Raw genomic sequence first — 26,751 nt, 5'->3', positions numbered from 1 at the left:
CTAAAGATGAACACTAGATGTCGCTGTATTGTATATTGAAGTATAGAAGCTGCACAGCTCAGAGTTATTGTATTTGTATGTACCAGATTCTGTGAGCCAGTAGGATCTTTACTTTCTTCTGTCCTATCACCTCTTCCCTTTCTATTCTTCTGTTGTACTCTTTCCACCCAACCAAAGCGCACGTTACACGCTGGTTAGGAAGTTAGTCCCTTGGGTGAGGGAGGAGTCTTAGTTGAGCTACGGTGGAGAAAGGATGAAGCTCAGATAGCTCTCCACAGTGGTCCTACCTGGGCCCTGGCCCTCTGACAGGTCCCCTCTACAGAATACTTCTAGTCTTAGTACCCCGCATGGGTAGGACGCAGGACAGTCCCCTTTTACAAACTTCTTTCCTAAAGCAGGTATACACTGTGTGATGCAGTGCCAAACCTTTCAGGAGAGGACTAGCCAACAGATCATCTCAACCCACGCCGAGGACTAGGAGAAACCACAGTGCAGGACAGTATCCACTAAAGAGCCAAAGGGCTAGGAACTGATCCGGGTGGAGCAAAGTTACTGGAAAGTCTATGAACTCCATCTCGCAGCACGAGTGTCAGCAGGAAACCCTCAGCACTCTGCTCATCCCAGGTAACAGGGTCTGGGGCCTGTGTCTCCCATTAGGAAGGTTCAGCCATCGGTAGTGGGCATAAGGTGGTGTGAAGACTATAGGAAAGTCAATACACAGGCACAGGTTGTCTTCTTCTTCTTCTCTAAACTCCAGCATCCCGGCAGAGCACATTACTACTTGGGTTGAGACTCTCACAGCACCCTCCTCTCTACTACGCTACCTCAGTACAACTTTATCAACACTACTACATCCTACTGCACACTTATCCCACAGATCTGGTGGTTCTATGTTTGTGTATTTATTGGATCTGTGTCAGTGTGTATATATATATATCCGAGCTCATCTGTATCACCTGCTGCACATTTGCTGCACACCTGCACAGCGTATACACCGCAACCTTGGGACATCTCCCCTTTCTGTGGGTGGGGGGTCCTACTATCCGGGAGGGTCATTACACCGCTCTGACCACCTGTGACTACACTTTCCCAAGGGCGCCACCAATGCAACAGGACACCGACCACAGAGGAGAAGGGCACAACCGGCCTTACTCCTTAAAAGCAGGCGTGCCCTCACATCTGTGTGCCCACCAGGCACTGGCGTCACGTGACAACATAATAAGAACCGGCTGTATCACGGCGATTCACAATAGTGGCGTCACACTACAACACCCAGCAAGTGACCGGCCGTCTCATCGATATAACACCATCCAGGGGCTCACCACATATCATTATACAGAGGGAGACAAATCATCCTGTTACCTGACACCTGTAGTAGAGGCCGGGGACTACACCCCAGTTACCTGACATCTGTAGTAGAGGCTACACCCCAGTTACCTGACATCTGTAGTAGAGGCTACACCCCAGTTACCTGACATCTGTAGTAGAGGCCGAGGACTACACCCCAGTTACCTGACATCTGTAGTAGAGGCTACACCCCAGTTACCTGACATCTGTAGTAGAGGCTACACCCCAGTTACCTGACACCTGTAGTAGAGGCTACACCCCAGTTACCTGACACCTGTAGTAGAGGCTACACCCCAGTTACCTGACATCTGTAGTAGAGGCTACACCCCAGTTACCTGACATCTGTAGTAGAGGCCGGGGACTACACCCCAGTTACCTGACATCTGTAGTAGAGGCCGGGGACTACACCCCAGTTACCTGACATCTGTAGTAGAGGCCGGGGACTACACCCCAGTTACCTGACATCTGTAGTAGAGGCCGGGGACTACACCCCAGTTACCTGACACCTGTAGTAGAGGCCGGGGACTACACCCCAGTTACCTGACATCTGTAGTAGAGGCTACACCCCAGTTACCTGACACCTGTAGTAGAGGCCGGGGACTACACCCAAGTTACCTGACATCTGTAGTAGAGGCCGGGGACTACACCCCAGTTACCTGACACCTGTAGTAGAGGCCGGGGACTACACCCCAGTTACCTGACACCTGTAGTAGAGGCCGGGGACTACACCCCAGTTACCTGACACCTGTAGTAGAGGCCGGGGACTACACCCCAGTTACCTGACATCTGTAGTAGAGGCTACACTCCAGTTACCTGACACCTGTAGTAGAGGCTACACCCCAGTTACCTGACATCTGTAGTAGAGGCCGGGGACTACACCCCAGTTACCTGACATCTGTAGTAGAGGCTACACCCCAGTTACCTGACATCTGTAGTAGAGGCCGGGGACTACACCCCAGTTACCTGACATCTGTAGTAGAGGCTACACCCCAGTTACCTGACACCTGTAGTAGAGGCCGGGGACTACACCCCAGTTACCTGACATCTGTAGTAGAGGCTACACTCCAGTTACCTGACACCTGTAGTAGAGGCTACACCCCAGTTACCTGACATCTGTAGTAGAGGCCGGGACTACACCCCAGTTACCTGACATCTGTAGTAGAGGCCGGGGACTACACCCCAGTTACCTGACACCTGTAGTAGAGGCCGGGGGCTACACCCCAGTTACCTGACATCTGTAGTAGAGGCTACACTCCAGTTACCTGACACCTGTAGTAGAGGCTACACCCCAGTTACCTGACATCTGTAGTAGAGGCCGGGGACTACACCCCAGTTACCTGACATCTGTAGTAGAGGCCGGGGACTACACCCCAGTTACCTGACATCTGTAGTAGAGGCCGGGGACTACACCCCAGTTACCTGACATCTGTAGTAGAGGCCGGGGACTACACCCAAGTTACCTGACATCTGGAGCAGAGGCCGGGGACTACACCCCAGTTACCTGACATCTGTAGTAGAGGCCGGGGACTACACCCCAGTTACCTGACACCTGTAGTAGAGGCCGGGGACTACACCCCAGTTACCTGACACCTGTAGTAGAGGCTACACCCCAGTTACCTGACATCTGTAGTAGAGGCCGGGGACTACACCCCAGTTACCTGACACCTGTAGTAGAGGCCGGGGACTACACCCCAGTTACCTGACACCTGTAGTAGAGGCCGGGGGACTACACCCCAGTTACCTGACACCTGTAGTAGAGGCCGGGGACTACACCCCAGTTACCTGACACCTGTAGTAGAGGCCGGGGACTACACCCCAGTTACCTGACATCTGTAGTAGAGGCCGGGGACTACACCCCAGTTACCTGACATCTGTAGTAGAGGCCGGGGGACTACACCCCAGTTACCTGACACCTGTAGTAGAGGCTACACCCCAGTTACCTGACACCTGTAGTAGAGGCCGGGGACTACACCCCAGTTACCTGACACCTGTAGTAGAGGCTACACCCCAGTTACCTGACACCTGTAGTAGAGGCTACACCCCAGTTACCTGACATCTGTAGTAGAGGCTACACCCCAGTTACCTGACATCTGTAGTAGAGGCAGGGGACTACACCCCAGTTACCTGACATCTGTAGTAGAGGCCGGGGACTACACCCCAGTTACCTGACATCTGTAGTAGAGGCTACACCCCAGTTACCTGACATCTGTAGTAGAGGCCGGGGACTACACCCCAGTTACCTGACACCTGTAGTAGAGGCCGGGGACTACACCCCAGTTACCTGACATCTGTAGTAGAGGCCGGGGACTACACCCCCAGTTACTGACATCTGTAGTAGAGGCCGGGGACTACACCCCAGTTACCTGACATCTGTAGTAGAGGCCGGGGACTACACCCCAGTTACCTGACACCTGTAGTAGAGGCCGGGGACTACACCCCAGTTACCTGACATCTGTAGTAGAGGCTACACACCAGTTACCTGACATCTGTAGTAGAGGCCGGGGACTACACCCAAGTTACCTGACATCTGTAGTAGAGGCCGGTGACTACACCCCAGTTACCTGACACCTGTAGTAGAGGCCGGGACTACACCCCAGTTACCTGACACCTGTAGTAGAGGCCAGGGACTACACCCCAGTTACCTGACATCTGTAGTAGAGGCCGGGGACTACACCCCAGTTACCTGACATCTGTAGTAGAGGCCGGGGACTACACCCCAGTTACCTGACATCTGTAGTAGAGGCTACACTCCAGTTACCTGACACCTGTAGTAGAGGCTACACCCCAGTTACCTGACATCTGTAGTAGAGGCCGGGGACTACACCCCAGTTACCTGACATCTGTAGTAGAGGCTACACCCCAGTTACCTGACATCTGTAGTAGAGGCCGGGGACTACACCCCAGTTACCTGACATCTGTAGTAGAGGCTACACCCCAGTTACCTGACACCTGTAGTAGAGGCCGGGGACTACACCCCAGTTACCTGACATCTGTAGTAGAGGCTACACCCCAGTTACCTGACACCTGTAGTAGAGGCCGGGGACTACACCCCAGTTACCTGACATCTGTAGTAGAGGCCGGGGACTACACCCCAGTTACCTGACATCTGTAGTAGAGGCCGGGGACTACACCCCAGTTACCTGACACCTGTAGTAGAGGCCGGGGACTACACCCCAGTTACCTGACATCTGTAGTAGAGGCCGGGGACTACACCCCAGTTACCTGACATCTGTAGTAGAGGCCGGGGACTACACCCAAGTTACCTGACATCTGGAGCAGAGGCCGGGGACTACACCCCAGTTACCTGACATCTGTAGTAGAGGCCGGGGACTACACCCCAGTTACCTGACACCTGTAGTAGAGGCCGGGGACTACACCCCAGTTACCTGACACCTGTAGTAGAGGCTACACCCCAGTTACCTGACATCTGTAGTAGAGGCCGGGGACTACACCCCAGTTACCTGACACCTGTAGTAGAGGCCGGGGACTACACCCCAGTTACCTGACACCTGTAGTAGAGGCCGGGGACTACACCCCAGTTACCTGACACCTGTAGTAGAGGCCGGGGACTACACCCCAGTTACCTGACACCTGTAGTAGAGGCCGGGGACTACACCCCAGTTACCTGACATCTGTAGTAGAGGCCGGGGACTACACCCCAGTTACCTGACATCTGTAGTAGAGGCCGGGGACTACACCCCAGTTACCTGACACCTGTAGTAGAGGCTACACCCCAGTTACCTGACACCTGTAGTAGAGGCCGGGGACTACACCCCAGTTACCTGACACCTGTAGTAGAGGCTACACCCCAGTTACCTGACACCTGTAGTAGAGGCTACACCCCAGTTACCTGACATCTGTAGTAGAGGCTACACCCCAGTTACCTGACATCTGTAGTAGAGGCCGGGGACTACACCCCAGTTACCTGACATCTGTAGTAGAGGCCGGGGACTACACCCCAGTTACCTGACATCTGTAGTAGAGGCTACACCCCAGTTACCTGACATCTGTAGTAGAGGCCGGGGACTACACCCCAGTTACCTGACACCTGTAGTAGAGGCCGGGGACTACACCCCAGTTACCTGACACCTGTAGTAGAGGCCGGGGACTACACCCCAGTTACCTGACATCTGTAGTAGAGGCCGGGGACTACACCCCAGTTACCTGACATCTGTAGTAGAGGCCGGGGACTACACCCCAGTTACCTGACACCTGTAGTAGAGGCCGGGGACTACACCCCAGTTACCTGAAATCTGTAGTAGAGGCTACACCCCAGTTACCTGACATCTGTAGTAGAGGCTACACCCCAGTTACCTGACATCTGTAGCAGAGGCTACACCCCAGTTACCTGACATCTGTAGTAGAGGCCGGGACTACACCCCAGTTACCTGATATCTGTAGTAGAGGCCAGGGACTACACCCCAGTTACCTGACACCTGTAGTAGAGGCCAGGGACTACAACCCAGTTACCTGACATCTGTAGTAGAGGCCGGGGACTACACCCCAGTTACCTGACATCTGTAGTAGAGGCCGGGGACTACACCCCAGTTACCTGACATCTGTAGTAGAGGCTACACCCCAGTTACCTGACATCTGTAGTAGAGGCCGGGGACTACACCCCAGTTACCTGACATCTGTAGTAGAGGCTACACCCCAGTTACCTGACATCTGTAGTAGAGGCCGGGGACTACACCCCAGTTACCTGACACCTGTAGTAGAGGCCGGGGACTACACCCCAGTTACCTGACATCTGTAGTAGAGGCTACACCCCAGTTACCTGACATCTGTAGTAGAGGCCGGGGACTACACCCCAGTTACCTGACATCTGTAGTAGAGGCCGGGGACTACACCCCAGTTACCTGACATCTGTAGTAGAGGCTACACCCCAGTTACCTGACATCTGTAGTAGAGGCTACACCCCAGTTACCTGACATCTGTAGTAGAGGCCGGGGACTACACCCCAGTTACCTGACACCTGTAGTAGAGGCCGGGGACTACACCCCAGTTACCTGACATCTGTAGTAGAGGCTACACCCCAGTTACCTGACATCTGTAGTAGAGGCCGGGGACTACACCCCAGTTACCTGACATCTGTAGTAGAGGCCGGGGACTACACCCCAGTTACCTGACATCTGTAGTAGAGGCCGGGGACTACACCCCAGTTACCTGACACCTGTAGTAGAGGCCGGGGACTACACCCCAGTTACCTGACATCTGTAGTAGAGGCCGGGGACTACACCCCAGTTACCTGACATCTGTAGTAGAGGCCGGGGACTACACCCCAGTTACCTGACATCTGTAGTAGAGGCCGGGGACTACACCCCAGTTACCGCTCATCCCAGGTAACAAGGTCTGCGGCTTGTGTCACCCACTAGGACAGGTCACCCGAAACTGGTGGGCAATAGGTGGTGCAAAGACCAAAGAGTCAAAACACAGGCACAAGAATTCTCTCTCTTAAGTATTCTTCTATTTCTACCTCTGAAGTTCCAGCAGAGCACAGTATTACTTGGGTTGGGACTCTCTCGACATCCTCCTCTCTACTCCTCTGATCCTCTCTTCCACCTCTCATCACGCAACTCAGTCAGCACGACTGCATCACTTCTTCTACTGTCAGTACAGATCTGGATTCTGAAGTATTACGTATCTTATCAAGTGTAAAGTATTGTATCAAGGCAAAGCTGTATGATCTGCGTCCTACCTCACGTAAACAAGATTATATTTATGCTAAAGAGACTCTGTGATTCCTTGTCAAGCACCGACACAGCACACGTCTTCCTTGGGTCACCTCCCCTTTCTGTTTGTGGCAGTGCCAATAGTCTGGGTGGGTCACTACTCCACTCCGGACCACCGTGATAAGTACCCAAGGGACCCTGTAATAGCCCTGCAGGTCACTGACCACAGGGGAACAAGGTATAGCCGGCCCTTTAAAATAAAAGCAGGTGTGCCACCATACCTGTGTGCCCAACCATGACTGGCACCACGACACAATACCATCACTGGGCTCGGCTAGATCTCAGCCATCCACCACAGAACTGGTGTCACGCTTTACCACCCAGCAAGTGACCGGCCGTACCTCCACACCGGGGGTCACCACAACACACACATCTATAAGGCCTCTCCCCCCTCCCCCAATCTATAAGGCCACTCTCCCCCCTCCCCCAATCTATAAGGCCACTCTCCCCCAATCTATAAGGCCACTCTACCCCTCCCCATCTGTAAGGCCACTCTCCCCCCATCTATAAGGCTGCTCTCCCCTCCCCATCTATAAGGCCGCTCTCCCCCTCCCCATCTGTAAGGCCGCTCCCCCCCCCAGATCTATAAGGCCGCTCTCCCCCAATCTATAAGGCCACTCTCCCCCAATCTATAAGGCCACTCTCCCCCCCATCTATAAGGCCACTCTCCCCCCCATTTATAAGGCAACTCCCCACACCCCATCTATAAGGCCACTCTCCCACCCCCCATCTATAAGGCCACTCTCCCCCCCATCTATAAGGCAACTCTCCCCCCCCATCTATAAGGCCACTCTCCCCCCCCCCCCATCTATAAGGCCGCTCTTTCCCTCCCCATCTGTAAGGCAGCTCCCCCCCCCAGATCTATAAGGCCGCTCTCCCCCAATCTATAAGGCCACTCTCCCCCCCCATCTATAGGGCCACTCTCCCCCCATCTATAAGGCCACTCTCCCCCCCATCTATAAGGCCACTCTCCCCCCCATCTATAAGGCCACTCTCCCCCCATCTATAAGGCCACTCTCCCCCCCATCTATAAGGCAACTCTCCCCCCCCCGCCATCTATAAGGCCACTCTCCCACCACCCATCTATAAGGCCACTCTCCCATTTATAAGGCAACTCTATCCCCCATCTATAAGGCCACTCTCCCACCCCCCATCTATAAGGCCACTCTCCCCCCCAGCTATAAGGCAACTCTATCCCCCATCTATAAGGCCACTCTCCCACCCCCATCTATAAGGCCACTCTCCCCCCCAGCTATAAGGCAACTCTCCCCCCCATTTATAAGGCAACTCTCCCCCCCATCTATAAGGCCACTCTCCCCCTCCCCATCTATAAGGCCACTCTCCCCTCATCTATAAGGCCACTGTCCCCCCATCTATAAGGCCACTCTACCCCAATCTATAAGGCTACTCTACCCCTCCCCATCTGTAAGGCCTTTCCCCCCCATCTATAAGGCCACTCTCCCACCCCCCATCTACAAGGCCACTGTCCCCCAATCTATAAGGCCGCTCTCCCCCTCCCCATCTGTAAGGCCGCTTGCCCCCCCATCTATAAGGCTACTCTCCCCCCATCTGTAAGGCCACTCTCCACCTCCCCATCTATAAGGCCACTCCCCTCATCCCCCCATCTATAAGGCCGCTCTTCCCCCCATCTATAAGGCCTCTCCCCTCATCCCCCCATCTATAAGGCCGCTCTTCCCCCACCATCTAAAAGGCCTCTCCCCTCATCCCCCCATCTATAAGGCCGCTCTCCCACCCCCCATCTATAAGGCCGCTCTCCCACCCCCCATCTATATGGCCGCTCTCCCACCCCCCATCTATAAGGCCCCTCTCCCACCCCCCATCTATAAGGCCGTTCTCTCACCCCCCATCTATAAGGCCGCTCTCCCACCCCCCATCTATAAGGCCGCTCTCCCACCCCCCATCTATAAGGCCGCTCTTCCACCCCCCATCTATAAGGCCGCTCTCCCACCCCCATCTATAAGGCCGCTCTCCCACCCCCCATCTACAAGGCCTCTCCCCTCATCCCCCAATCTATAAGGCCGCTCTCCCACCCCCCATCTCTAAGGCCGCTCTTCCACCCCCCATCTATAAGGCCGCTCTCCCACACCCATCTATAAGGCCACTCTCCGACCCCCATCTATAAGGCCGCTCTCCCACCCCCCATCTACAAGGCCTCTTCCCTCATCCCCCCATCTATAAGGCCGCTCTCCCACCCCCCATCTATAAGGCCGCTCTCCCACCCCCCATCTATAAGGCCGCTCTCTCACCCCCCATCTATAAGGCCGCTCTCCCATCCCCAATCTATAAGGCCGCTCTCCCACCCCCCATCTACAAGGCCTCTCCCCTCATCCCCCCGTCTATAAGGCCGCTCTCTCACCCCCCATCTATAAGGCCGCTCTCTCACCCCCCATCTATAAGGCCGCTCTCCCACCCCCCATCTACAAGGCCTCTTCCCTCATCCCCCCATCTATAAGGCCGCTCTCCCACCCCCCATCTATAAGGCCGCTCTCTCACCCCCCATCTATAAGGCCGCTCTCCCATCCCCAATCTATAAGGCCCCTCTCCCACCCCCCATCTACAAGGCCTCTCCCCTCATCCCCCCGTCTATAAGGCCGCTCTCCCACCCCCCATCTATAAGGCCGCTCTCTCACCCCCCATCTATAAGGCCGCTCTCCCATCCCCCATCTATAAGGCCGCTCTCCCCCAATCTATAAGGCCGCTCTCCCCCATTCTATAAGGCCACTCTCCCACTTCCCATCTATAAGGCCGCTCGACCCCTCCCCATCTGTAAGGCCTCTCCCCTCACCCCCCCCATTTATAAGGCCACTCTCCCACTCCCGATCTATAAGGCCGCTCGATCCCTCCCCATCTGTAAGGCCTCTCCCCTCATCCCCCCATCTATAAGGCCGCTCTTCCATTCCCCATCTATAAGGCCGCTCGACCCCTCCCCATCTGTAAGGCCTCTCCCCTCATCCCCCCATCTATAAGGCCGCTCTCCCCAATCTATAAGGCTGCTCTCCCCCAATCTATAAGGCCGCTCTCCCCCAATCTATAAGGCTGCTCTCCCCCAATCTATAAGGCCGCTCTCCCCCATTCTATAAGGCCGCTCTCCCCAATCTATAAGGCCACTCTCCCCCATTCTATGAGGCCACTCTCTCCCCCCATCTATAAGGCCGCTCTCCCCCATCTATAAGGCCCCTCTCCCACCCCCCCATCTACAAGGCCTCTCCCCTCATCCCCCCATCTATAAGGCCGCTCTCCCACCTCCCATCTATAAGGCCGCTCCCCCACCCCCCCCATCTATAAGGCCGCTCTCCCCAATCTATAAGGCCGCTCTCCCCCAATCTATAAGGCCGCTCTCCCCCATTCTATGAGGCCACTCTCCCCCATTCTATGAGGCCACTCTCTCCCCCATTCTATAAGGCCGCTCTCCCCCATCTATAAGGCCCCTCTCCCACCCCCCATCTACAAGGCCTCTCCCCTCATCCCATCTATAAGGCCGCTCTCCCACCCCCCTATCTATAAGGCCGCTCTCCCCCAATCTATGAGGCCACTCTCCCCCATTCTATGAGGCCACTCTCTCCCCTATTCTATAAGGCCGCTCTCCCACAATCTATAAGGCCACTCTCTCCCATTATATAAGGCCGCTCTCCCCCAATCTACAAGGCCTCTCCCCTCATCCCATCTATAAGGCCGCTCTCCCCCAATCTATAAGGCCGCTCTCCCCCATTCTATGAGGCCACTCTCTCCCCCATTCTATAAGGCCGCTCTCCCACAATCTATAAGGCCACTCTCTCCCATTATATAAGGCCGCTCTCCCCCAATCTATAAGGCCGCTCTCCCCCAATCTATAAGGCCGCTCTCCCCCAATCTATAAGGCCGCTCTCCCCCATTCTATAAGGCCGCTCTCCCCCAATCTATAAGGCCGCTCTCCCCCATTCTATAAGGCCGCTCTCCCCCAATCTATAAGGCCGCTCTCCCCCAATCTATAAGGCCGCTCTCCCCCAATCTATAAGGCCGCTCTCCCCCATTCTATAAGGCCGCTCTCCCCCAATCTATAAGGCCGCTCTCCCCCATTCTATAAGGCCGCTCTCCCCCAATCTATAAGGCCGCTCTCCCCCAATCTATAAGGCCACTCTGCCACTCCCCATCTATAAGGCCACTCTCCTCATCCCCCCATCTATAGGTCTGCTTTTCCCCCATCAATAAGGCCCTTCCTGGAATCAGCATTTAAACAAACATGAGAACTAGAATCCTGGATGTTGTGAGGGGAGGGGGGGATCCAGACATTGCCAAGGTGGGACAACACTGCCATCTGCTGGCCACTGCTCCTATACACAGCACACCCCACCACACACCACTCATATATATATATATATATATATATATATATATATATATATATATATATACTGGGCTGTATACGTGTGTGTGTGTGTATGTATGTATGTATGTATGTATGTATGTATGTATATGTATATATATAAATATATATAAAAAGGGGTCCGTGGAGCCTCAGTTATGAGTCTCAAAACACGGGAATAGCCAGATATCCCTCTCTCCAGAGAAGGAAGCCCATTGCCAAGAGGTGCCTCCTAGTGGGGAGAGCACCAAACCACCCTGATACGTAGTCCCTCAGGTCCTCACTCTGCTGCGAGCTTTAGGACCTAAATAGGGAAACACCAGGGTGGCCCCTGTGAGTCACAGTCTAACTCTGTGGCAAGTATAATGACATAAGACAAGGGTTACCAAGAATAGGCATCCATCCACAGACTGCAGTTTCAGGGTGTTTGCCCCTCATCAGTGTGGAGCAGGATTCTGGCTACTGGGGCAATGATAAATAGACCAACAAAACACAACAATCACTGAACTCAGGGAGAACAGCGAAAATTCCAATGGAGTACTCATTTACGAGTCTCCATTGATTGTCCCATACAAAATTTGAATATGCAAAAAAGGGGTCCGTGGCGATGGGCTTCCTTCTCTGGAGAGAGGGATATCTGGCTATTCCCGTGTTTTGAGACTCGTAACTGAGGCTCCACGGACCCCTTTTTTGCATATTCAAATTTTGTATAGGACAATCAATGGAGACTCGTAAATGAGTACTCCATTGGAATTTTCGCTGTTCTCCCTGAGTTCAGTGATTGTTGTGTTTTGTTGGTTTATATATATATATATATGGTCAGTGCTGTCTGTATATGTAGATATAAATATATATATATTATGGTATGCTGAGCGGTGTATATATAGAGTGGTTTGCAATAAATTAGAATATCAACAAATAAAAATTATTTTTCCGTAATTCAATTCAAAAAGTGACTTCATATATTCTATAGAGACATTACATACAGAGTGACCTGATATATTCTATATACATTACATACAGAGTGACCTGATATATTCTATAGACATTACATACAGAGTGACCTGATATATTCTATAGACATTACATACAGAGGGACCTGATATATTCTATATACATTACATACAGAGTGACCTGATATATTCTATATACATTACATACAGAGTGACCTGATATATTCTATATACATTACATACAGAGCGACCTGATATATTCTATACATTACATACAGAGGGACCTGATATATTCTATACATTACATACAGAGTGACCTGATATATTCTATACATTACATACAGAGCGACCTGATATATTCTATATACATTACATACAGAGTGACCTGATATATTCTATAGACATTACATACAGAGTGACCTGATATATTCTATACATTACATACAGAGTGACCTGATATATTCTATACATTACATACAGAGGGACCTGATATATTCTATACATTACATACAGAGTGACCTGATATATTCTATATACATTACATACAGAGTGACCTGATATATTCTATAGACATTACATACAGAGTGACCTGATATATTCTATAGACATTACATACAGAGTGACCTGATATATTCTATACATTACATACAGAGTGACCTGATATATTCTATATACATTACATACAGAGTGACCTGATATATTCTATATACATTACATACAGAGTGATCTGATATATTCTATATACATTACATACAGAGTGACCTGATATATTCTATATATATTACATACAGAGGGACCTGATATATTCTATACATTACATACAGAGTGACCTGATATATTCTATATACATTACATACAGAGTGATCTGATATATTCTATATACATTACATACAGAGTGACCTGATATATTCTATATACATTACATACAGAGGGACCTGATATATTCTATATATATTACATACAGAGGGACCTGATATATTCTATACATTACATACAGAGGGACCTGATATATTCTATACATTACATACAGAGTGACCTGATATATTCTATACATTACATACAGAGTGACCTGATATATTCTATATACATTACATACAGAGTGACCTGATATATTCTATATACATTACATACAGAGTGACCTGATATATTCTATACATTACATACAGAGTGACCTGATATATTCTATACATTACATACAGAGTGACCTGATATATTCTATATACATTACATACAGAGTGACCTGATATATTCTATACATTACATACAGAGTGACCTGATATATTCTATACATTACATACAGAGGGACCTGATATATTCTATACATTACATACAGAGTGACCTGATATATTCTATACATTACATACAGAGTGACCTGATATATTCTATACATTACATACAGAGTGACCTGATATATTCTATATACATTACATACAGAGTGATCTGATATATTCTATATACATTACATACAGAGTGACCTGATATATTCTATATACATTACATACAGAGTGACCTGATATATTCTATATACATTACATACAGAGGGACCTGATATATTCTATACATTACATACAGAGTGACCTGATATATTCTATACATTACATACAGAGGGACCTGATATATTCTATACATTACATACAGAGGGACCTGATATATTCTATACATTACATACAGAGGGACCTGATATATTCTATACATTACATACAGAGTGACCTGATATATTCTATATACATTACATACAGAGTGATCTGATATATTCTATATACATTACATACAGAGTGACCTGATATATTCTATATACATTACATACAGAGGGACCTGATATATTCTATATACATTACATACAGAGGGACCTGATATATTCTATACATTACATACAGAGCGACCTGATATATTCTATATACATTACATACAGAGTGACCTGATATATTCTATATACATTACATACAGAGTGACCTGATATATTCTATACATTACATACAGAGGGACCTGATATATTCTATAGAGACATTACATACAGAGTGACCTGATATATTCTATATACATTACATACAGAGTGACCTGATATATTCTATATACATTACATACAGAGTGACCTGATATATTCTATAGAGACATTACATACAGAGTGACCTGATATATTCTATATACATTACATACAGAGTGACCTGATATATTCTATACATTACATACAGAGGGACCTGATATATTCTATACATTACATACAGAGGGACCTGATATATTCTATACATTACATACAGAGTGACCTGATATATTCTATATACATTACATACAGAGTGACCTGATATATTCTATATACATTACATACAGAGGGACCTGATATATTCTATACATTACATACAGAGTGACCTGATATATTCTATATACATTACATACAGAGTGACCTGATATATTCTATACATTACATACAGAGGGACCTGATATATTCTATATACATTACATACAGAGTGACCTGATATATTCTATATACATTACATACAGAGTGACCTGATATATTCTATATACATTACATACAGAGTGACCTGATATATTCTATACATTACATACAGAGGGACCTGATATATTCTATACATTACATACAGAGTGACCTGATATATTCTATACATTACATACAGAGCGACCTGATATATTCTATACATTACATACAGAGTGACCTGATATATTCTATACATTACATACAGAGCGACCTGATATATTCTATATGTAATACCTGGCGGGCAGGCTCCTCTCTCCCTATGTAATACCTGGCGGGCAGGCTCCTCTCTCTCCCTATGTAATACCTGGCGGGCAGGCTCCTCTCTCCCTATGTAATACCTGGCGGGCAGGCTCCTCTCTCTCCCTATGTAATACCTGGCGGGCAGGCTCCTCTCTCCCTATGTAATACCTGGCGGGCAGGCTCCTCTCTCCCTATGTAATACCTGGCGGGCAGGCTCCTCTCTCCCTATGTAATACCTGGCGGGCAGGCTCTTATCTCCCTATGTAATACCTGGTGGGCAGGCTCCTCTCTCCCTATGTAATACCTGGCGGGCAGGCTCCTCTCTCCCTATGTAATACCTGGCGGGCAGGCTACTCTCTCCCTATGTAATACCTGGCGGGCAGGCTCCTCTCTCCCTAATACCTGGCGGGCAGGCTCCTCTCTCCCTAATACCTGGCGGGCAGGCTCCTCTCTCCCTATGTAATACCTGGCGGGCAGGCTCCTCTCTCCCTAATACCTGGCGGGCAGGCTCCTCTCTCCGTATGTAATTCCGATGGGCACAGGCGGGCGATGTCTCTCTATGGCGGTGGGCACGGGCGGGCGATGTCCCTTTATGGCGGTGGGCACGGGCTGGGGCTGTCACTCTATGGCGGTGGGCACGGGCTGGGGCTGTCACTCTATGGCGGTGGGCACGGGCGGCGATGTCCCTCTATGGCGGTGGGCACAGGCGGCGATGTCCCTCTATGGCGGTGGACACAGACGGCGATGTCCCTCTATGGCGGTGGGCACAGACGGTGATGTCCCTCTATGGCGGTGGGCAGGGGCTGTCACTCTATGGCGGTGGGCACGGGCGGCGATGTCCCTCTATGGCGGTGGGCACGGGCGGCGATGTCCCTCTATGGCGGTGGACACAGACGGCGATGTCCCTCTATGGCGGTGGGCACGGGCGGCGATGTCCCTCTATGGCGGTGGGCACGGGCGGCGATGTCCCTCTATGGCGGTGGACACAGACGGCGATGTCCCTCTATGGCGGTGGGCACGGGCGGCGATGTCCCTCTATGGCGGTGGGCACAGGCGGTGATGTCCCTCTATGGCGGTGGGCACGGGCGGCGATGTCCCTCTATGGCGGTGGACACAGACGGCGATGTCCCTCTATGGCGGTGGGCACGGGCGGCGATGTCCCTCTATGGCGGTGGGCACAGGCGGTGATGTCCCTCTATGGCGGTGGGCACAGACGGTGATGTCCCTCTATGGCGGTGGGCACGGGCGGCGATGTCCCTCTATGGCGGTGGGCACATACAGAGTGACCTGATATATTCTATACATTACATACAGAGTGACCTGATATATTCTATATACATTACATACAGAATGACCTGATATATTCTATATACATTACATACAGAGTGACCTGATATATTCTATACATTACATACAGAGTGACCTGATATATTCTATATACATTACATACAGAGTGACCTGATATATTCTATACATTACATACAGAGGGACCTGATATATTCTATAGACATTGCATACAGAGTGACCTGATATATTCTATACATTACATACAGAGGGACCTGATATATTCTATATACATTACATACAGAGTGACCTGATATATTCTATACATTACATACAGAGTGACCTGATATATTCTATATACATTACATACAGAGTGACCTGATATATTCTATATACATTACATACAGAGTGACCTGATATATTCTATACATTACATACAGAGCGACCTGATATATTCTATATGTAATACCTGGCGGGCAGGCTCCTCTCTCCCTATGTAATACCTGGCGGGCAGGCTCCTCTCTCTCCCTATGTAATACCTGGCGGGCAGGCTCCTCTCTCCCTATGTAATCCCTGGCGGGCAGGCTCCTCCCTCCCTATGTAAGCCCTGGAGGGCAGGCTCCTCTCTCCCTATGTAATACCTGGCGGGCAGGCTCCTCTCTCCCTATGTAATACCTGGCGGGCAGGCTCCTCTCTCCCTATGTAATACCTGGCGGGCAGGCTCTTATCTCCCTATGTAATACCTGGTGGGCAGGCTCCTCTCTCCCTATGTAATACCTGGCGGGCAGGCTCCTCTCTCCCTATGTAATACCTGGCGGGCAGGCTCCTCTCTCCCTATGTAATACCTGGCGGGCAGGCTCCTCTCTCCCTAATACCTGGCGGGCAGGCTCCTCTCTCCCTAATACCTGGCGGGCAGGCTCCTCTCTCCCTATGTAATACCTGGCGGGCAGGCTCCTCTCTCCCTAATACCTGGCGGGCAGGCTCCTCTCTCCGTATGTAATTCCGATGGGCACAGGCGGGCGATGTCTCTCTATGGCGGTGGGCACGGGCGGGCGATGTCCCTTTATGGCGGTGGGCACGGGCTGGGGCTGTCACTCTATGGCGGTGGGCACGGGCTGGGGCTGTCACTCTATGGCGGTGGGCACGGGCGGCGATGTCCCTCTATGGCGGTGGGCACAGGCGGCGATGTCCCTCTATGGCGGTGGACACAGACGGCGATGTCCCTCTATGGCGGTGGGCACAGACGGTGATGTCCCTCTATGGCGGTGGGCAGGGGCTGTCACTCTATGGCGGTGGGCACGGGCGGCGATGTCCCTCTATGGCGGTGGGCACGGGCGGCGATGTCCCTCTATGGCGGTGGACACAGACGGCGATGTCCCTCTATGGCGGTGGGCAGGGGCTGTCCCTCTATGGCGGTGGGCACGGGCGGCGATGTCCCTCTATGGCGGTGGGCACGGGCGGCGATGTCCCTCTATGGCGGTGGGCACGGGCGGCGATGTCCCTCTATGGCGGTGGACACAGACGGCGATGTCCCTCTATGGCGGTGGGCAGGGGCTGTCCCTCTATGGCGGTGGGCACGGGCGGTGATGTCCCTCTATGGCGGTGGGCACGGGCGGCGACTTCCCTCTATGGCGGTGGGCACGGGCGGCGATGTCACTCTATGGCGGTGGGCACGGGCTGGGGCTGTCACTCTATGGCGGTGGGCACGGGCGGCGATGTCCCTCTATGGCGGTGGGCACGGGCGGCGATGTCCCTCTATGGCGGTGGGCACGGGCGGCGATGTCCCTCTATGGCGGTGGGCACGGGCGGCGATGCCCTCTATGGCGGTGGGCACGGGCGGCGATGTCCCTCTATGGCGGTGGGCACGGGCGGCGATGTCCCTCTATGGCGGTGGGCACGGGCGGCGATGTCCCTCTATGGCGGTGGGCACAGGCGGCGATGTCCCTCTATGGCGGTGGACACAGACGGTGATGTCCCTCTATGGCGGTGGGCACAGGGTCCTCTATCATCGGCCTGTTCTATCATGACACTTGACAATCATAGACATTTACACATCTCCAGCTTTCCAATCATGTATGATGAGAGGAGGGGCCCCAGCCAGGTACAGTCACAAGCCTATGATCACTGAGCACGACTGGAGGAGGCTGACACCAGAGAGCAGCAGCTGCTGAACCCGCCGGCCATGTTTGTGTTTCCAGGACTCCGATAAAATGGCGGGTGTCTGTGTACAAGCGGGCGCCATTTTCCCGAAGACCCCGCGCTGCTGTGACGTAATTAGAACGCGTCCACAGTCACCGGCGCCGGCTTTAAACGTGACAGCCGAAGGAGAAGGAGCAGGATCGGTCTCTGACAGCGGCGGGGCACGGTACCGGCTGTGTGCACCACACCGTATAGAGCCGGAGGTAAGAGCACGAGGCGCTCACAGCAGCCAATCACAACGCGGCGTTTGTTACCGAACTGACCCCGAGACATGAGAGCGGGTATGTGATTGGTTGGGGATAGCCCCGCCCCCTGCGCTGCCATCAGTCCGCTGTATTGTGTCCTGTGGTCTGTGACTAGTGTAATGTGTGAGGCTGACAATAGGGAGCGCCAGAGACGTGTGTGTGTGTGTAACCCCTCCCCCAGTGCTGTGTGTGTGACCCCTCCCCCAGTGCTGTGTGTGTAACCCCTCCCCCAGTGCTGTGTGTGTGTGTGTGTGTGACCCCTCCCCCAGTGCTGTGTGTGTGTGTGTGACCCCTCCCCCAGTGCTGTGTGTGTGTGTGTGTGACCCCTCCCTGTGTGTGTGTGTGTGTGTGTGACCCCTCCCCCAGTGCTGTGTGTGTGTGACCCCTCCCTGTGTGTGTGACCCCCCCCCCCCGTGGTGTGTGTGTGACCCCCCCCCCCGTGGTGTGTGTGTGACCCCCCACCCCCACCCCCCGTGGTGTGTGTGTGACCCCCCCCCCCACCCCCGTGGTGTGTGTGTAACCCCCCCCCCCCCCCGTGGTGTGTGTGTGTGGTGTGTGTGTGACCCCCCCCCCCCCCCCGTGGTGTGTGTGTGACCCCCCCCCCCCCCCCCCCGTGGGGTGTGTGTGTGACCCCCCCCCCCCCCCCCGTGGTGTGTGTGTGACCCCCCCCCCCCCCGTGGTGTGTGTGTGACCCCCCCCCCCGTGGTGTGTGTGTGACCCCCCCCCCCCGTGGTGTGTGTGTGACCCCCCCCCCCCCCCCCGTGGTGTGTGTGTGCCCCCCCCCCCCCCCGTGGTGTGTGTGTGACCCCCCCCCCCCCCGTGGTGTGTGTGTGCCCCCCCCCGTGGTGTGTGTGTGACCCCCCCCCCCCCCGTGGTGTGTGTGTGACCCCCCCCCCCCCCCGTGGTGTGTGTGTGTGACCCCCCCCCCCCCCGTGGTGTGTGTGTGACCCCCCCCCCCCCCCCCGTGGTGTGTGTGTGACCCCCCCCCCCACCGTGGTATGTGTGTGACCCCCCCCCCCCCCCGTGGTGTGTGTGTGACCCCCCCCCCCCCGTGGTGTGTGTGTGACCCCCCCCCCCCCCGTGGTGTGTGTGTGACCCCCCCCCCCCCGTGGTGTGTGTGTGACCCCCCCCCCCCCGTGGTGTGTGTGTGACCCCCCCCCCCCCCGTGGTGTGTGTGTGACCCCCCCCCCCCCCCCCCCGTGGTGTGTGTGTGACCCCCCCCCCCCCCCCCCCCCCCCCCGTGGTGTGTGTGTGACCCCTCCCTGTGTGTGTGTGTGACCCCTCCCTCTGTGTGTGTGTGTGTGACCCCTCCCTGTGTGTGTGTGTGTGTGTGTGTGACCCCTCCCTGTGTGTGTGACCCCTCCCTGTGTGTGTGTGTGTGTGTGTGTGTGTGTGACCCCTCCCTGTGTGTGTGTGTGACCCCTCCCTGTGTGTGTGTGTGTGTGTGTGACCCCCCCCCCCCCCCGTGGTGTGTGTGTGACCCCCCCCCCCCCCCGTGGTGTGTGTGACCCCCCCCCCCCCCCCCCCGTGGTGTGTGTGTGACCCCCCCCCGTGGTGTGTGTGTGACCCCCCCCCCGTGGTGTGTGTGTGACCCCTCCCTGTGTATGTGCAGAGGGAGGGGCTCCTTCCATGTACACATAACCAGTGGCTCTTCCTCTCTCTCAGCAGGGGCTGCGATGCAATATGGCGGAGATGTGACTCGCTGTGACGTTAATGGACGGATCTGCAGCTGATAATTGTGACACGCTCCCTGCTGAGGTCATGGTACAAAGCCGAGAAGACGAGAGTGCCCCTCCTCCTGCCCTCCTGCCCCCCGGGGTCAGCCCTGCCACCATCGGGGCCCCTATCATACATGCTCCTGGCAGGAAGGGGCCAGGTATGATTCTGTCTCTAGTGAACAGTGCGGCTCTTCCCAGTGACGGCCCCCAGAAGAGGGCGCTCTCCTCTCTGCCAGCACCGCAGGATGCTCTGCAGGTTACCACGGGTACGTCAGCTCCTCCTGCTCCAGGCCGGAACCCCTCCCCCCCCCCCCCCCCTACCCCAGGCCGGAACCTCTTCCCAGCCCCCACCACCACCCCTGGCCGGGCCCCTTCTCCTCACCCCCGGTAATCTCTGTGTGTCTGTATGTGGTGCAGGTCCTACCCTCGCGGATGGCAGTGATAGATGTTCGGTCGCAGAAGACTCCTCTTGTTTCCCACAAACCCCGACCTCCAATACCAGATGTGAGCCGCCCCAGGGACAGAGTGGCCCCAATATGGCTGCTGCAGTGGAGCCCCAGACTGTGTCTCTTACCTGTATGTTACAGGGCTCCTCTCCTGCTGTGACCCCTCTAAGTCCTACACCTGTAAGGGGATCGAGGAAACAAGGACGCAAGAGGGTGAAGAAGGATTCGGAACCTGGGCTCCCTCCTATACCTCCTCCTGGCAGGAAGGGGCTGGGTGTACTTCAGTCTCCGGGGAACACTGTGACTCCGCCCAGTGACGGCCCCCAGAAGAGGGCGCTCTCCTCCCTCCCAGCAACCCAGGACACTCTGCAGGCTGCTGGTACGTGATCCCCCATACCGATGTCTCCCGCCCCCCCCCCCCCCCCCCCATACTGTCCTAGGTTCCTCTGCTACCATTATCCTCTCCTTCCCTCTCGGCTGCCCTTTTGTTCCAGGCATCTACTACTCTTTCACTACAGTAATATTTTCTCCTGTTACTTCTGATCTTTCCGCAATAACCTCTCACGGTCTCCTCCTGCTCTTGAGTTCAGTTTTTTGTTTTTTTTTTAAAAACACTTCCCTCCTGACCGTTATTTACCTTGTAAAATATATATATTGAATTATGCTTACCGATAATTCTGTAGTCCACCATGACAGCCCACATGAGAGATTGTCTCCTAGGATCTAGTAGGAACAGGAACACAGAGAGGTTAAAAGCCCCTCCCCCCTGCACCTTCCCAGTGATTTACCAATAAGAGCAATACCAAATAAACATAAATTAGGGAGGGACCACCGCCTGTAGGACTTTCCTACCAAAAGCTACAGCATTATTGTCCATTATATCTAATCTATAATGCTTGAAGAAAGTATGCGGGCTCGACCAAGTGGCGGCCCGACATATTTGATCTTTCTGCTGATCCACGAGGTTGAAACTGCTCTCGTGGAGTGGGAACCGGATGACCCTGGATAGTGTAGGCTTCTGTAATTGTTGTAGTTAGCCATCTGGCTATTGAGCTCTTTGAAGCTTTTTTCCCCTTATTGGGACCTTGAAATTGGAGCAGGATATTTGAGTCCTTTCTCCAGTCCTTAGTAGCTTCTAAGTATTTGAGAAGGCAGCGTCGAACATCCAAGGTGTGGTAGAGCCTTTCTTGTTCATTATGAGGGTTATGACAAAAAGCTGGTAAGATGACTTCCTGAAGACGGTGGAAGTCCGTGACCACCTTGGGAAGAAAAGAAGGGTCTAATCTTAGGGTCACTCTATCTTCCGTGATCGTCATATATGGTTCCCTCATAGCCAGAGCCTGGATCTCGCCTACCCTACGGGCAGAGGTGATCGCTATTAAAAAGGCAGTCTTTAATGTGAGATGTTTAAGTGACGCCTCCTCAATAGGTTCAAAGGGCTTTTTGGTGAGACCTGTTAGAACCCAATTTAAGTTCCACGTAGGGGCCCTGACTGGATTTTTTGGCTTAATTCTAGTGACCGCCTTAAAGAAGCGTCTGATCCAGCGGTGTTCTGCCAGAGCCTGGTCTGATACTGCCCCCAAAGCTGCCACTTGTACCTTCAGGGTACTCTGCGACAGACCCTTCTCCAGTCCTTCCTGTAAGAAATCAAGGACTTGTGTGATCTTTAGAGCCTCTGGATTCGGCTTGTCATCACCACACCAGTTAGAAAACTTCTGCCAGATTTTTAAGTAGATGTTAGAAGTAGTAGTTTTTCTACTGCTCTTTAGGGTAGCTCTGACCCTATCAGAAAGGCCTTTCTGCTTCATGACGGACTCTTCAACATCCAGGCCGCAAGATGGAGGTTTTGTAGAGTCTGATGTTCCACTGGTCCCTGGTACAGCAGGTTCTCTAGATGTGGTAGAGGCCAAGGGTCTTCTATTGCTAGAGACTTTAGCAGAGAAAACCAACTTCTCTTTGGCCACATTGGAGCTATGAAGATCTGAAGCTATGTTCTTCTCTTACCGTTAACAGTGCCCTCGTTATTAGTGGCAGTGGAGGGAAGGCGTAAGCTAGTTGAAACCACCAAGTCTGTGTCAGTGCGTCTACTGCCTCGGGCATGTCCCTTGGATTGAGTGAGTAGAATCGACTTGTCTTTGCGTTCAGCTGGGTCGCAAAGAGGTCGATTTCCGGCATCCCCCAAACCGATGTTATCTTCTGATACACTTGGGGGTTTAGGCACCATTCTCCTGGGTCCAGCGCTTTGCGACTTAGTCCGCTAGATGGTTCTCTAAGCCTTTTAAGTGAACCGCTGAGATTGACAGGAGGTTCTCCTCTGACCACCTGAGGATCCTGGCAGAGAGGGCTTGCAGAGCTCTGTGTCTGGTTCCTCCTTGTTTTTTTTATGAAGGCTACTGCTGTGACATTGTCTGAGTATACTCTGACGTGAGTGTTTGTCACTATCTCGCTGGATCCCTGAAGAGCTTCCCAGACTGCCCAAAGCTCCTTGTAATTGGATGACATTTCTTTCAGATGAGGGGGCCACTGACCCTGTAAGGACTTGCTCTGTACATGCGCTCCCCAGCCCCATGCACTGGCGTCCGTTGTTACTATTGACAACGGACTCTGGAACCAATGAACTCCCTTGTTTAGGTTGAATTGTTTTGTCCACCAGTTTAGGGAATTTTTTACCGTGGGAGTTAAAAAAAATTTTTTTTTTTTTGTCGAGGGACAATTGAGATCTGTCCCAGACTGACAGTCTTTGTTTGCAATGTCCTTGAGTGGAACTGACACCACTGTATTGCTGGCATACAGGACGTCATCGTGCCATGGCCTCCCTGATGGAAACCTGTTTCTTCTTTTGAAATAGTTTTACCTTCTCTGGAATACTTCTCACCTTGTCTGGCGGCAGATAGGGTTTTTGATCCGCTGAGTCTAACAGCATGCCCAGGACGTTTTTTTGGCGGCTGGGGATTAGGTGAGATGTTTCGAAGTTTATTATCCATCCCAAATTTTCCAGGCAACGGATGGTTTGGGATAGATGGTCTAAGAGCCTGCTGTTAGAAGCAGGTCGTCCAGGTAAGGGACTACTATAAGCCCCTGGAGCCTTAGATGTTGGACCACTTCCACCATGATTTTTGTGAACAGCCTTGGAGCTGAAGAAATGCCAAACGGGAGTGCCACAAATTGGTAGTGATGTATGTTGCCCTTGTGAGACACAGCAAACCGTAGATATTTTTGATGATTTGGATGTATTGGGACGTGAAAATACGCGTCCTTGAGATCGATCGTTCTCATCTGGGCATTCAGAGTTATCATGGGGATGGCCGATTTTATTGACTCCATTTTGAACCTCTTGTAAACAATGTATTTGTTGAGGTACTTTAAATGTATTATTGTCCTGAACGTTCCGTTTGGCTTTGGTACCAGAAAGAGGGAGGAGTAATGTCCTCGCTCTTTTTGGCTGTCTGGAACTTGGACCACTGCTCCCAGCTGGACTAGATTGCAAACTCCCTCCCACATTCCTTCCTGTAAAAGAGAAGAAGGTTGATTGGAAATAAAAAATCTTTGTGGAGGTAAAGAAGCAAATTTGATCCTATAGCCTTGAGATAAGGTACTTAGGACCCAGGGATTAGAGGTAATGTTTTGCCACTGGCTAACAAAAAATTAAGTCTTCCTCCCACTGGAATGGTATCATTGCTTTTCGGCAGGTTGGTTGGGGTTAAGGAAAAAATCTCTGCCTTTCCCCCTTTTGCATAGTTCCACCTACCGGTTTTTCCTTTCCCCCTGAAGCTTCCCTTGCTTCCTTGGGGATGAAAGAACTTTTGGGGTTTTCTAGTTTTTTTTTTTCTTCTGGAAACCCCTTCTTTTTGTCCGCCGCCTTTTCCAATATTTCATCCAGAACGGGGCCAAAAAGTGATGTTCCTACAAATGGAATAGCACATAATTTTGTTTTGGAAGTTGTATCGCCCTGCCAGGACTTTAGCCATGAAGCTCTTCTTGCGGTATTTGACAATACTGCAGATCTAGGCGAACTTTAACATAGGGAGAGAAGATAGAAGCTGCTCTCTTGGGGCTTTATTTTCTATGTGAGTCTCACAAATAATGCTCTTGCCACACTTGTAGCCGCAATGTTAGGTTTCAACAGTGCAGCAGATGCTTCCCAAGATTTCCTCAGCAGAGCATCCATTTTGCGGTCCATAGAGTCCCGTAATTGAGATGCATCATCAAATGGAAGAGAAGTTTTTTTTCACAACTTTCGCCACTTGCACGTCCACCTTAGGAATTTCATCCCATTTCTCTTTTTCATCAAAAGGCAGTCTATTTTTATTTTCTTTAGGAACTACCAGTTTTCTTTCTGCTTCCTTCCACTCATCTAAGATTAGGCTCTTTATATTTTCATGAATTGGAAATACTCGTTTCTGTTTGGGCTTCCCTTCCTCCTCTTCTAAGCCCATCACACTTCTGACTGCTTTTGTGTCTTCAGAAGAGAAGATTCCTCCTCTACCGGCTGTTCAGTATCGGACATACACACGCCATCTCCAGCTTCTGAGTCTGAACTTACAATTAGCCTTGGGTCTTTTAGCAGGCGGATCATTAGAGCCTCCTGGTATAGCAGCCGTAACCTCCGCTGGAGTGTGAGAGTCTCAGCAGACCCAGAAGCACCAGCAGCAATATTTAAGCCGGCTAAAGACCATTTTGTCTCTTTGCGAATCATCGCTCTGAGTTCATCAGACAAGGATGGCTTTTCCTCTTGCACTAATTTACTAATGCAGGTACTGCAAAGTGGCTTTTTATAAGAGTCTGGAAGTTTCTGATTGCAGACTTTACATTTCTTTTTAGCATTAGCTTTCTGAGCGGATCCTTATCTCCCTGTAGGGAAAGGAGGAATCACTAGTCAGGCCACTTTAAATATACAGGTAGGTAGAAAGAGACCCAGCGGTCCATGTACTTACAGCAGCTGCTCCATAGAATCATCTCTGGGCGAAACCTGAGGGTCCATGATACAGCATACACCAGCAACGCCACAAGGAGAAAGAAGGTTGCAAATTCCTACCTAAGTAGCTGCAGGCGGACCGCAATTTTCAAATTTTGGCGCCACAATGACGTCACTCCTGCCCCTCGCGGCTCCCGCACGCTAACCCGGAAGCCTTTGGGACATGTCTGATGCGGCTGCCGGAGCGCTACGTCCTCCTCCTTATTCATCTGGACCGTGCTTGTGCTGCCGCGGGAGGAACGGGAACAGCGGGGAGCGCGGGTGAGAGGCTCACCCGCACGCGAGGGCGGGGAATCAAGCAGAGCCGGCGTTTAACAGCCCCCCCCCCCCCCCCCCCGGAGCGCAGCCGACATGCACAGCATAGAGGCAGGAGCCAGAGCTCCTGCAACATTAAGGGCAGCCTTGATCAGGAGGGAGTCCCCACAGAGAACCGTCCCAGCCCTATAGTAAACAAAGACTAGGAGCTAACAGCCCCCGGGTGAGACCTCTCTCCTGGACCTAGTAGGGGGGGAGCTTTTAACCTCTTTGTTCCTGTTCCTATTAGATCCTAGAAGACAATCTGTCATGGTGGACGCCCTGTAAAAAAAAAAATATAATATATATATTTTTTTTTTTTTTTTTTTAATTACATGAAGAAGAGGTAAAAGGGGGGACAGGATGGAAACACACACATATATATATATATATATATATATATATATATATATATGTGTGTGTTTCCATCCTGTCCCCCCTTTTACCTCTTCTTCATGTAA

At 51.9% G+C, this 26,751-nt stretch overlaps 1 protein-coding gene across 4 annotated transcripts in view; it reads left to right on the top strand.

Annotated features, from left to right (window-relative positions):
- The first annotated feature begins 18,719 nt into the window (after nucleotides 1–18,719).
- GTF3C2 (general transcription factor IIIC subunit 2) overlaps nucleotides 18,720–26,751 on the top strand; it is a 41,288-nt gene continuing 33,256 nt past the window's right edge. Inside the window, exons 1-3 of one of the 4 annotated variants that reach the window (XM_069973280.1) lie at nucleotides 18,720–18,815; nucleotides 20,526–20,841; nucleotides 20,993–21,400. In XM_069973280.1, coding sequence (XP_069829381.1) covers nucleotides 20,571–20,841; nucleotides 20,993–21,400 — 679 coding nt within the window. In that variant the 5' untranslated portion in view covers nucleotides 18,720–18,815; nucleotides 20,526–20,570. Of the gene's footprint in view, nucleotides 18,894–20,522; nucleotides 20,842–20,992; nucleotides 21,401–26,751 lie in introns of all 4 variants that reach the window. The other 3 variants (XM_069973279.1, XM_069973281.1, XM_069973283.1) reach the window with 3 other exon arrangements.

Source organism: Dendropsophus ebraccatus, chromosome 6 (assembly GCF_027789765.1).
Source record: "Dendropsophus ebraccatus isolate aDenEbr1 chromosome 6, aDenEbr1.pat, whole genome shotgun sequence".
In the NCBI taxonomy this organism is placed as follows: domain Eukaryota; kingdom Metazoa; phylum Chordata; class Amphibia; order Anura; family Hylidae; genus Dendropsophus; species Dendropsophus ebraccatus.
The sequence above is the reverse complement of the archived record's forward strand: the minus strand, read 5'-3'. Positions and strand labels throughout refer to the sequence as shown.